Source organism: Copadichromis virginalis, linkage group LG8, assembly GCF_057382275.1.
Source record: "Copadichromis virginalis isolate Kocher_CV1m ecotype Utaka linkage group LG8, C_Virginalis_male_GT1.1, whole genome shotgun sequence".
NCBI lineage: Eukaryota > Metazoa > Chordata > Actinopteri > Cichliformes > Cichlidae > Copadichromis > Copadichromis virginalis.
The window spans coordinates 3,023,624-3,036,542 of record NC_140625.1 but is presented as its reverse complement, the minus strand read 5'-3'; the positions used below and the strand labels follow the sequence as shown (position 1 = coordinate 3,036,542).

At 43.7% G+C, this 12,919-nt stretch overlaps 1 protein-coding gene across 5 annotated transcripts in view; it reads right to left on the bottom strand.

Moving 5' to 3' along the window:
- ryr2a (ryanodine receptor 2a (cardiac)) overlaps nt 1-12,919 on the bottom strand; it is a 310,584-nt gene that overhangs the window by 208,743 nt on the left and 88,922 nt on the right. For all 5 annotated transcript variants that reach the window (XM_085465413.1, XM_085465416.1, XM_085465414.1 and 2 more), the window contains exons 7-9: nt 10,824-10,923; nt 7,139-7,235; nt 344-418 (exon numbers count right to left, since the gene is read on the bottom strand). In XM_085465413.1, coding sequence (XP_085321539.1) covers nt 344-418; nt 7,139-7,235; nt 10,824-10,923 — 272 coding nt within the window. The remainder of the gene's footprint in view (nt 1-343; nt 419-7,138; nt 7,236-10,823; nt 10,924-12,919) is intronic.

Below are 12,919 nucleotides of genomic sequence, written 5' to 3'. Positions count from 1 at the left end.
CCCTCCTTTCTAAGCCTCTGCACTTCCTGATTCACTAGCTCTCCTCAATCCATCTCTCTCTCTCTTATTTTCTACATTCATCAGTTCCTTAAATACTGTTTTCATCTTCTCAACACAGTCTCTTCACTTGTTAACATGTTTCTATCTAACCTGCTGCACACCCTTTCCAGCTCAATCTCTCCGCCTGACGCAACTATCACAACTTTCCTTTGTCTTCCTTTATCGTGTCTTGTGACTGACACTAGTATTACATTGGGTTTTGTATGTGTTTTACATGTGTTTTTATTTTGCATTAACCTGTTTGTAAACGTATGCAGAGCACATGTATGTTGTTTATACTCACACGACTCGCAGTGTCTCCAGCCTCCACAGTGACCTGGCATGACAGGACACGGCTCCGCCTTCGTAATGCACTGTCCTGGAGAAACGAATGACAGAATTGCAAATCTGTTTTAACAAATCTCCCAACAGTGCTGTTATATTTGCAAAGAAGATTCATAAGTATTTAACCTGATTATACAGTCTCATAATAAACCCCAGCAGTTAGTCAGATGGGAGCACAGTCACTTTGAGCCTCATTGTTTAACAGCTTGGCAGTCTCCTTTGGGAACTTCTTAAAACTATAATTATTAATAGTCTTATTCATCTTAGTCAAAGCTCTCTGTCAGTAAAGGGACTTGTTACATTCTGTCCCTCCAAGCAGAACCAGACAAACTGAGTATTATATGTGTAATGGCCCCAACTGGTGGGTAAAGAAAGCTGAAGGTAGGCAGAACAAAAAATGTTGACTGGAGAGGCGTCTTTTGAAATAAGACTTGGAAACTACGTGTGTTCTTTTAGAGCCGTCCAGTGGGATATAGCACAGCATTAGTTCAGCTTACCATCATCCCTATATAATGGCCCAGTCACGCTAGACTACTGGGAGAAAAATAGTGGCTTCCCAGCACCGATTTGGGTTTTTGTTTTTCTGTTTGTTCCAGTCATTCCAACTGCTTGCGCAGAGGTTAAGCATGCAACACCCTCAACCTCTGTAGACCACTTTCACTCACAAGGTAGTTGCACTGGTGGATCTGTGGAGCTTGGATTGACTGCAATCACTTCCAGACAGGTTGGTAAAACCTTGAAAATAACTGCTGTCCATTGAATAAACACAGATTACCAACATGATGCAGTCAGTCTGAGTCTCTGCTGATGAGCACAACTCAACAACTATTTCACTATTGGTGAAGGAATTTTTTAATTTCTGCTTCCAAACTAAAGCTTTTGCCTGGACTTTGAATGTACAGTGCTGTCTGCATTTTCTTAGACTTACATGTTTCAAATAATCAAACCGTTTTAATATTAGACAATGATAACTTTATATTGTTTCTGTCACGGTTCTGGGTCAGTTTCAATGTTTTGGTTTATTTTGCATGTTGGAGTGTTTTGGGGTTGTCTGGTGTTTTGATTATTTGTGATATATTATATTACTGTGATTCTGGTTTGGGGTTTTTGTTCGCAGGTTTTGTGTGAGTTTAGTTCTGTGTCCTGTCTGCGTCCTCGTGTAGTGATCTCTTGTTTCCTGTTTTATTGTGAAGGTCTGCGTCTCATGTGAGTGTGTTCAGTTTTACCTCTGTCTCGTCTTGTTGATTACTCCCAGCTGTGTCCCTACATGTGTGTGATCTCCCTGTGTTTCTCTGTGGGTATTTAAGTTGCGTCTTCTGTCTTTGTAGTTGCTGGTCCGTCTGTGTATCCACCATGTTTCATTCGTGTGTTCCCTGCCGTCATCGTCATGTACCATCGTCTTCCTTCCTTTATATCCAGGTTCGTGTTCTTGTTCATGCTCAGTAGTTTAGTTGTCCCAGTATAGTTTAGTTCTCTGTTTTGCCGTTTGCCTATCTATACTTCGTGTTCAATAAATCACCTTCACAACTGCCTGCGTTTGGATCCTCCTTTACCTTTTCAACACGGCTCTTCTCACTCGCCAGGACAGTACGGACCAGCCAGATATGGATCCAGCGGCATTCACCCCACCCACGGAGCTTCGAGAGCTCATAACGGACTCAGCTTCAAAATCAATCAACCTGTGGCTAGAGCATGAGGGAGAAGCATTTCTCTACATTCTGGAAGCCAGGCTACAGCAGCTTATTTCCAATTATCCCTGGCTATTGGACTCACTGCACCCGCTGGTACAAAACTTCATTCTCCACGAACTCCACCTTCACCTGGAGGTCCCGAGTCGCCCGTCCAGCGTCAAGCCAAGTTAGCTGGTGGGTCCGAGAAGCCCACCCAGCACCACGCCTCGTCTGCTGGGGGTCCTGGAGGACCCAGCCAGCACATCCTCATGTCAGCTGACGGTACGGGGAAGTCTGTTCAGCCGTCACCTGCTGAATCATCCCCTGCGACTTCTACGCCATCACCTGCAGCATTCACATCACCGCCTGCAGCCTCACTGCCTGCTGCATCCGCAGCATCACTGCCTACTGCATCCACATCGTCGCCTGCCGCATCATCGCCTGCAGCATCATCGCCTGCAGCATCATCGCCTGCAGCATCGCCACTGTCAGGTTCCACGGCCGCCACGCTGCCGTCCGGTTCCGCAGCCGCCACGCTGCCGTCCAGTTCCGCAGCCACCACGCTGCCGTCCGGTTCCGCAGCAGTGTCTTCATCCACGCCTGCAGCGTCAGTCTCATCCATGCCTGCAGTGTCAGCTTCATCCACGCCTGGTCCTGCCTCCGTGTCTTCATCCACGTCTGGCCGAGCCTCCGTGTCTTCATCCACGCCTGGCCCAGCTTCAGCGTCCGGTCCTGCCTCGTCTGGTCCTGCGGTTGCCACACTGTCATTGGACCCAGCTCGTCCTGTTCCGCCTCGCCTCTGCCAGCCGCTTTCCAGGCCTCTAGTTGAGCGTCTGTCAGTGCGCCCCAGGGTGGCTGTGGCTACATTGTAGCTTGCCATCACCAGTGTGTGAATGTGTGTGTGAATGTGTGTGTGAATGGGTGGATGACAGGTTGTGTAAAGCGCTTTGGGGTCCTTAGGGACTAGAAAAGCGCTATACAAATACAGGCCATTTACCATTTACCAGCGTTATGGCCGTCAAGGCCAGCCTCCGGAGAGAGTTCGTCGCCACCGCTGGCTTCGCGGCCGGCCTCCGGACCTTCTCAGTGGCCGGCCTCCTGATTGGTTTTGTCTGCACCATTGCCGTGTGCACGGACGGCCCCCAGAACTGTTTGCCCGTCGTCGCCGTTGCCGTGTGCACGGTCGGCCCCCAGAACTGTTTGTCCATCACCACCGTTGCTGTCCGCACGGCCGGCCCCCTGAACTGTTTTGGCTCTTGTGCTGTCGACCTCCGGGTCGACCCCCTGAACATTTCATGGACTCTTGTTGAGCTCTGGTTTGGTTTGGTTTTTGATCTGTTTTCCTGTGTTCTTGAACTGTTTTCTTGTGGGGTTTTTGGACTGATCTGGACTCTTGTGCTCCTTGTGTTTTTTTGTTTTTTGTTTGGATCCTCCTTTACCTTTTCCACACGGCTCTTCTTACTCGCTGTGACAGTTTCTCTTGTAAATAAATTCACTTAACTACATATGCTAATGTAATAAATGTATAAGACTATATACTTGTACAACTTTTGTTATAAAGAACTTAGATATTAATTTAGTTATTAGTCAGTTATCATAGTTATAAATAGAAAGCCCAGAGTATTTTTTGAGACTGAGTAAACGAATAAATTATCAAAATTTCCCATTAATTACAATCCCCAAATTACTTTTTAATGGATTGAGATCATATTAATTGTTTGATCTATTTCCCTCATTTTTTTTATTCATAAATAATATACAGAGTCATCATATTATTTATTGGTGCAAATGAAACCTATTAATGTCTGTGAAGGTTCTCAGTCATCCAGGTCATCGTAGTCACAGGAGCTTGGAAAGAAAAGCGTCTGGACTTCTTTAAGTTGCTTGAAGACGTTTCACCTCTCATCCGAGAAGCTTCTTCAGTTCTAAGGTCAAATGGTGGAGAGTCCCAGATATAAACCTAGTGGGAGTTTCCCCCCACAGAGGGACAAAAGGACCCCCTGATGATCCTCTAATCGCCTGAGCCAAGGTGGGAAACTGGGCGTGGGTCCCAATCAGCCAGAGTTTCGGGTGTGTTCATTGTGAAACCTGGCCCCACCTTATCATGCGAATTCCTGAGGTCAGATGGCCCAGGATGTGAGTGGGCGTTAAGGCGTCTGGGAAGGATCTCAAAACTGGATTATAGATGGCAGAGAGTTGGTGTCGTAAACCCCGCCTCTGTTCAAAGATGGTCGCTCACAGTGGACATAGATGGCTTCTTTCACTCCTCTTTCAAACCATCTGTCCTCTCTGTCCAAAATGTGAACATTGGCATCCTTGAAAGAGTGACCTTTATCCTTTAGATGCAGATGGACTGCTGAGTCTTGTCCTGTGGAGGTGGCTCTTCTGTGTTGTGCCATGCGCTTGTGAAGTGGCTGTTTGGTCTCTCCAATGTAGAGGTCTGAGCATTCCTCGCTGCACTGTACAGCATACACCACATTGTTAAGTCTGTGTTTTGGCGTTTTGTCTTTGGGGTGAACCAGTTTCTGTCTGAGCGTGTTGCTGGGTCTGAAATACACTGGGATGTCATGCTTGGAGAAAACTCTCCTGAGTTTCTCTGATACGCCGGCTACATAGGGGATGACAATGTTGTTGCGTCTGTCCTTCTTATCCTCCCTCGCTGGTGTCTGATCTTCTTTTCTGTGCCTCTTTGCTGACTTTAAGAACGCCCATTTAGGATAGCCGCACGTTTTGAGTGCTTCCTTTACATGTGTGTGTTCCTTCTTTTTCCCTTCAGGCTTAGAGGGAACATGTTCTGCCCGGTGGTGTAGGGTCCTGATTACTCCAAGTTTGTGTTCCAAAGGGTGATGGGAGTCAAAGAGGAGGTACTGGTCCGTGTGTGTGGGCTTCCGGTAAACTTCGATGTTGAGGTTGCCGTTCTCTTCAATGTGCACGGCGCAGTCCAGGAAAGGCAAACAGTTGTCCTTTGTGTCTTCCCTGGTGAACTTGATGTTTTTATCCACAGCGTTAATGTGCACAGTGAAGGATTCCACTTCTTGTGTCTTGATTTTGACCCAGGTGTCGTCCACATATCTGTACCAGTGGCTGGGTACTCTTCCTTTGAAAGAGCCAAGAGCCTTCCTTTCCACTTCCTCCATGTAAAGGTTGGCTACAATAGGTGACACGGGGGAGCCCATGGCACAGCCATGTTTTTGTCTGTAAAAGCCTTCGTTGTACTTAAATATGTAGTGGTGAGGCAGAGGTCTAACAGTGTGCAGATCTGATCGGGTGTGAAGTTGGTCCTGTCCTCCAAGGAGCTGTCTTCTTGTAGTCATTTTCTGACAGTCTCCACGGCCTCCGTGGTGGGTATGCAAGTGAAGAGAGAGACTACATCAAAGGACACCATGGTTTCATCTGGATCCAGGGTAAGTTTCTGGACCTTGTCGGTGAAGTCGGTGGAGTTCTTGATGTGGTGTGGGGTGTTCCCCACGAGAGGCGCAAGGATGGTAGCAAGGTCTTTAGCAATGTTGTAAGTGGCTGAGTTTATGCTACTGACTATGGGTCTGAGTGGGACAGCTTCCTTGTGGAGATTAGGAAGTCCGTAGATGCAGGGTATGGCATCCCCTGGGTAAAGGCGGTGATATGTAAGGCGGTCAGTGATTTTGTCCTTTTCAAAGTCTTGAAGGCAAGCTATAACTTTCTTTTTGTAGCTGCTTGTGGGGTCTCGCTTTAGGGCTTCGTAGGTATTGTTGTCACTGAGGAGAGTAGTGATCTTTGTGTGGTAATCTGTAGTGTTTAGGACCACGGTGCATCTTCCCTTATCAGCTGGTAAAACAGTGATGTTGTGGTCTTTACTCAGGGAAGCGACGGCCTTCTTTTCTTGTATTGTGAGGTTGGATGGAGGGACTTTGGCACTGGAGAGCGTGGCTGAGACTTTCATCCTGATTTGCTCTGCTTCTGTCTGTGATAATTTATTAATCCGTATGGCAGATTCTGTGGCTGTGATGAGGTCCACTATGGGCAACTGTTGTGGAGAAATGGCAAAATTGAGTCCTTTGGCTAATACTCTCTTTTCAGGTTCAGTGAGAATCCTGTCTGAAAAGTTCTTAACCCATTTCTCCTGACTGGCATCAGTTGTGTTTTCTTCTCTGGGTTGTGTTGGTTCAGAATGAGGAGTGTGTGTTTTTGAAAGCACGGTGTGAAATTTCCTGCGTTGTCTTTCTTTTCCTTTAGAGTGTTGGGCCCGCTGAGCCTTGTCCACAAACTTGTAAACCTCTTCTAAAATTGGAGAGGGTAGAAGGATTTCCAGTTCCTGCAGGGTCTGGCTGATCTTGATCTGGAGGGCATCTATGGTGAAATGGACCTGTCTTATCCTTTCACTTAAAAGGTGATTTTGTGCTCTCTGTAGAATCAAGTCTGCTCTGTATCCCCTGACAGTGGATCCAAGGCGCAGGCTCTTAGGAACAACTCTGCTTTGTCTACATCTTAGGTTGAAACGGAGATGGTTCCTATAATCCGCTAGTTTCCTTGATTCCCTTTCATACTCCCGCACCAGTTGAAGGGTGTTCCTCCCAAAATGTACGGCAATATGTCTGTGAAGGTTCTCAGTCATCCAGGTCATCGTAGTCACAGGAGCTTGGAAAGAAAAGCGTCTGGACTTCTTTAAGTCTATTAATATTGGCAGTGAGTCTTAATCCCTACATTCCTTATGTAATCCCTCTTCTTTAGCTTCCTTATGTTTTCTAAGTGTTGATCCTTGTAAATATAGAGTTAGAAATCTCAACTATATTGGAACAACACTGTACAGCCATTGACAGTATGCTAAATTGGGGTAATGTGTGCATTTCTCTTTTTTCTCCTCTTGATCCAGCTGTTTCTGAGAAGCTGCACTTTGGGCACCGGTTCAGCTCACTGAGCCAAGCAGGCGACCATACGCCACACAGCTGAGAGTGGGTTCGAATCCACTCTGACTCTCTCTCTTGCACAGACAGCATCATAGCATATGTCATCTCAAGGTAACTTATACAGGAAGGTTAAGACTCTCTGTGTGTGTGCGTAAACTGAATTATTTCAGAGCAGTAGCACCACTAAGCTTTGCACCTTACCGCCTTTGCTCGTCTCCATGCTCCCCAGAAGGAACTGTTAGGCACTCGTCCATGTGACCGTGAAGTAGGCGCAGAACATCTCCTCCAATAAGGAAACCTAAAAGAAAGCAAAGGGTGAGGATTTTTGTTTTTTTATTAAATGAATGGAGATAAAAGGGGCAGATAGGAGGGCAGATCAGAGGGTGAAACTTGATACATAATTCTCCAGAGAAATGACAAAAAAGCAGCAGTACACCTGCTATCTTGCATGCGTTGCTATTTTTGAAACTCATTTGAGTATTCGGATGAACCTGACGTGGGAAGGCAGCAACTGATCTTTATATTTCTGAAACACCCCTGTTCAGATATATAAAGATCAGTAGAAATACTTGTCCAAATGAAAAACAGCTATGTTTCAAACAATGGCACTCAAAACATCAGCGTCGGTGAAAAAGTGAGTCATGAACTATTTCTGGACGTCCCACAAAAATGAGAATTTGGTTACAGATACAAAATTGTGAAAAGCTCCACAGCATTTTGTATAGAGGTGTTATACTGAAAAAAGATGACTGACGTTACTGCACCCTACTTGGTAAAATCTAGACAGAGAATTATTAAGAAAGGTTTTCAGTCTGTTTGTGGATATAGTAATAGATGTAACAGAGGTCAGCAAGCACCTTGTTCCAAAGAACAGGACCACAATAACAGAAAGCACTCTCAGCAGACTGTGATCTGATTCTGGGAACAGTTAAAAGATCTGAACCTGATGACCTGAGAGGTCTGACTGGGCTGTAGACAGTGAGCAAATCAGAGATGTACTGGGGTGGGGGGACTAATAGAACTAATAGAAGAATTTTAAAGGTAATTCTATATTGCCCTGGAGCCAAATGAATAGAACTGAATGAGCTGAAGACGTCCTACTAATGATTTGGGGAGTGCTGCAAACAGAGCATTGTGATAAGCTATTCTAATAATTTCACCAGTAGCTGCCTCGTCCTGAGCCTGGTTCTTCCTGTTAAAAGGGAGTTTTTCATTCAGACTGTCACCAAGTGCTTGCTCACAGGGGGTCATCTGCTCGTTGGGGCTTTCTCTGTAATATTGTAAGTTCTTTACCTCAAAATATAAAACTCCTTGAGGCAGCTGGTGTTATGATTTGGTGCTTTATAAATAAAGCTCAATTGAATTGAACTAGAACTAATCTACTCAATATGAACAGGATCCACTTTCTCAGTGTCATTTTGAAGATAACAACCCATGTTCCTCTCTGGAGCATCCATTGGAGTGTGAATGTCAGACAGCAGAAAGAAAAAAGTGCTTGTTTTAGGCATGTTGTATAAATAACTATGAGTATGTAAATTAGAAAAGCGTTACAGAAGAACCAGTCCATTTACGATTAAATAAACCAAGGACTGACCCTAGAGAAACTCTGATTGAATTTTCAGTTTTTAACCTTTGATTTTGATGGGAGCCAATCAAGAACCTGACCTGTTAAACCAACAGTGTCACAAAGCCTTTGAATTAGGTTGTCATGGTCAACAGTGTTGAAAGCAGCAGAGACATCAGGAAGAACTGAAACTCTCTGTGAATCACTGTTGATCCTCCTGTTCATCAGTAATAACTGTTTAGTAAGAGCTGTTTCTGTGTTATGATGAGCTCTGAATCATGACTGCTACTTATCATTAAGACTGTGAGTTGAAACGATTTTCCAGATACTTTGCTGAGGAGTAAAAGATTAGACATACGTCTGCAATTATTAATTACCAATAGATTACAGTACCAATAGATTACAGTACATATAAGTGACACAGGGAACCTGCCAGACTGTAGAGAGCTGTTGATAATATTTACTAAATGGTTTATAAAAAGTGAGATGCAGATCTGAACAGTTTGGTGGGGACGGGGTAAAGTAAAGAAGGTTTGCTGAAGATTTGCCAAATGGAAGGCCATGCTTTAAACTGCAGGGCGTGACACGGATGGACAGGGTTTAATGTGAACAACATCACAGGATCTTTGAGGTCTGCTGGCTTCCTGTTGGTGACTGATCCATTGTTATTGCTTTAACATGAGCACAGTAAGTAATATATTGATGTATTAGTAACTGTAGATGTTGAAGAGTTATGTGATCATGAGGTCCCAAAATGGGAATTATAGGAATAATGTTTTTATCCAGGTTGTAAGCTAGGGATAGGAATACTGATAAGAATTTAGCAATTCCATTAGTAGTGCAGTACGCTATTTTCCTCCTCGCCACACAAACTGGAATCAGGTTCTTTACAAGAACCAGTTCTCAGCTCCACATGATAAGCAGCTGGAATAAGTGCGGGTTGATTAGGACTGGCATAAGGACCCAGATGATAGTAGCTGGACTGCTCAGACTGAATAGGTGGTAAAGAACTGATTTAACCTGCTGATATGGGAATACAGAGTGGACAATAGGAGATGTTCGAGAACAGACGTTTTAGTTTAAGTTCGTTTGAATGCTTGTATTTGACTTTCCAGTTGGGCTGTTTTCTGGCTGAGCTGAAGAGTAGCCAGAAGGCAAGATGGTAGCAGATCTCTGAGGTGGAATCCGTCTGTAGCTATTTACCATTGGGTGCCATAGGGTGGCCAAAGGGGGGATCCACAGAGTAGAAGAGTACACACTGACAACAAACTGAAATGGGTTGAAAACACCGCTGCACTCTACTCTTTTAATATCTGTCGGACGGACAATGCTCAGGATTGTCTATGAGTCTGTTGTGGTCAGTGCCATCCTCTGTGCTGCTGTATGCTGGAGAAGCAGGTTGGAGGTTGTGGATGCCAACAGACTCAATAAACTGATCCCCAAACCAAGTAACATTGTGGGGATGGAGCTGGACTCTCTTAAGATGGTGTTGGAGAGTCCAAGATAAGGACAATACCTCCTACCGACTCCATGATGTGCTGGCCAGTCGCAGGAGCATGCTCAGTGAGAGACTGACATGACCAAAATGCACCACTGAACAAGACAGGAAGTCATTCCTGTACAACTCCTCCATCTAAAGCACAAGTACACATTGCAATAGTTGCACATCCTTACTAATTGCACATCCTCTACCGAGGCAGTAACAGTACAGTATGATAAAACGCGCACCTCTATGTCGACCATTTATATTTAATTAGTGTAATATAGAGGGATATTTATAATGAGAGCTATTTGTATCTATTAGAGTCATGTTGTTATCATTTCCAACTTGTAATATATTGTTTTATTTAGTTACTGTTCTTACAGTCTTGGAGTAACTGTGACTACATAATTGGACAGCGGTAATCCAGGTAGTATATCGCAGCTATATGGTGGAAATAAAGCATTTTGACTCTTGCTATTGACGTCTGTTTAAGAATGTAAGTAAAAACTTCTTAAGTTGTTGAAAAGATGACAATATTTGTTTTCAGTGCAGCTAAACTTTAATAAACTGTCTTCTACAGAAAAACCTGATAAGTCCAACTATGACAGGCTCGTATATAAGCCGACTGTTACAACACATGAACTGTGCATGGATGGGGTTTATGCTATATACTTGTCCCTTTTTTGAGAATACAGATTATTTAAGGGTCAGATTATTGTTCGATTTATTTTTGGTTGTTGTTATATATATTTTATATTTTATATTCTTTATATTCTGAACAAAGGTAAAACTGCAAAAAAGGAAGAAAAAAGAAGAGAGAGAGAAAGAGATAAGGATACCTTGTGCTACTTCACTCCCAGAACAGATGGGAGCCACACTCCACAGTGTCTGCTGGAAGGCTGCATCGACATGGAGACTGCCATTACCATAGGACAGGTGCTACAGGAAACAGACGTGAGTCATGTTTGAACTATTTACTGACACACCACACTGAAATATATACAGAAAGTATTTCCAAATCAGAAACACCAGTTAGACAGTAGGAAAAGCAAATCAGTCCTGATTCATGAGATTATGTGATTATTCAGATACTTTCACAGTACAGGATTAGAGGTACAGTTTTATATTCTATAAAGTAAGTGTTTTAAATATATAGCGAGGGAAAAGGAAAGCAGAGCCAATGGAGAGCAAGATGCTGCAGAATGATTTCGGGAAATTAGGGCCGAGTCACACAGGCATAGAGACCCTTCAGCTTTCATCTGGCACCCACGGGTCCCAAAGGAAACATTTATTTCCCAACTGTGTTGAGATTTGTGACATGATCACATTATTTGTGCAGATTTCTCAGTTGTCATATAATATTACAATCCAATCTATAACTTTAATAATAAATGATGAATACAACAAATACTATACATTTAATAAATAATTATAATATAACTAATAATAATAATACATTTTATTTAAAAATAGCGCCTTTCAAAGCACCCAAGGACACTGTACAACAGATAAAAACACAGAAACTGGAAGTCGTTTTGTTGCCTAAACCTCAAAAAAAGACCCAATAAAATAGTGAATAAAATTGGAAAGTATTTGCAGTCTCTTGTGATTGTATGCCAACGCTACACAACCTTATACTCTTTTTAAAACTAGTGTTATAAACACCAGTTACATCTTTACAATAACTGTGCAGATAACGGTCTGTAAACCAGTTATTAACCAGAGTATAAACACTGTTATCTTATTGTTTTTCTACAGTAAATGTATTTATAAAGGTGCTACTGACATGAAATTATCACCAGATGTTGGCAACAACCCATCCAATACAAAGATGCAAAGAAGATGTCCATGAATCTTCTTTAGATCAATAGAAAGGAAGATGGCGCCTGTGTGTTTGGCATGCCGTCTATCGCTCTCTTCTATTTGTTTTATTTTATTGTTTTTAGTCAATTTTGTGCAACATGTCAGCCCTACATTGTTTTATGATCGCCAGACATTATAGGAAATAGGCTTATCTACCCAAGCTTTAGCTTGGTTTGGAAATGACAACCAAGGCTTTCTGCCTCCTGATTTGGAAGTAACACCACCTAACTGGCGCTCCTTACCACTGCCACTGGATGTGCGGAAGTGACGCAGGAGACGGGGTAACCGTGAAGGTCGCCTTGTCAAACTGAGACTCAGGATCTCTTGTTTTCCTCATGAGCTTTGCTCAATTTGTCGATCCTGCCCGCAACTCTTGGTGCCGTTGCGTGCTTTGGACCCGGTGGACTCCTGCTTGGTTCCTGTTGTGGGATCTCTTGAGAAGGGTTCTGCAAAACCCTCTCCTCTCCGACATCTGCGTTGGCGTGGAGTGGACCGAACAAACCTCCGACCTGTGGATCTGGTTGTTGCTGCCTCGGAAGCTCCCGAGCAAATTCCTCTCAGGTTGGGATTAATTAACGCCAGATCGGTGGCAAATAAGACATTTATTTTGAAGGAATTTTTCTGACACAATTTGACACAGTGGATCACGATTTGCTGATCTCCCGCTTACAGCACTGTGTGGGAATTTCTGGTTCGGCACTTTTGTGGTTAAAGTCCTATCTCTTATGTAGCTTCATCCTCTGTGGCCCCTCTGCTTTGGGGTGCGCCACAGGGATCTATTCTTGGGCCATTATTGTTTTCACTGTACCTTTTGCCTCTTGGCGCGATTTTCCGAAAGCATAAAGTGCCATTACATCTATACGCAGATGACTGCCAGCTCTATTTACCTTTTAGTCATTCTGATAGTCTCCCAACTGGACCTCTGCTTGACTGCCTTACTGATGTCAAAGCATGGATGGCAAAAAACTTTTTAAATTTTAATGATCAGAAGACTGAAGCAATTTTATTTGGCCCAAATCGTTCTTCTCATACTCCGGATGTTGATCTTGCAGCTTTGACTTCCCAACTAAAG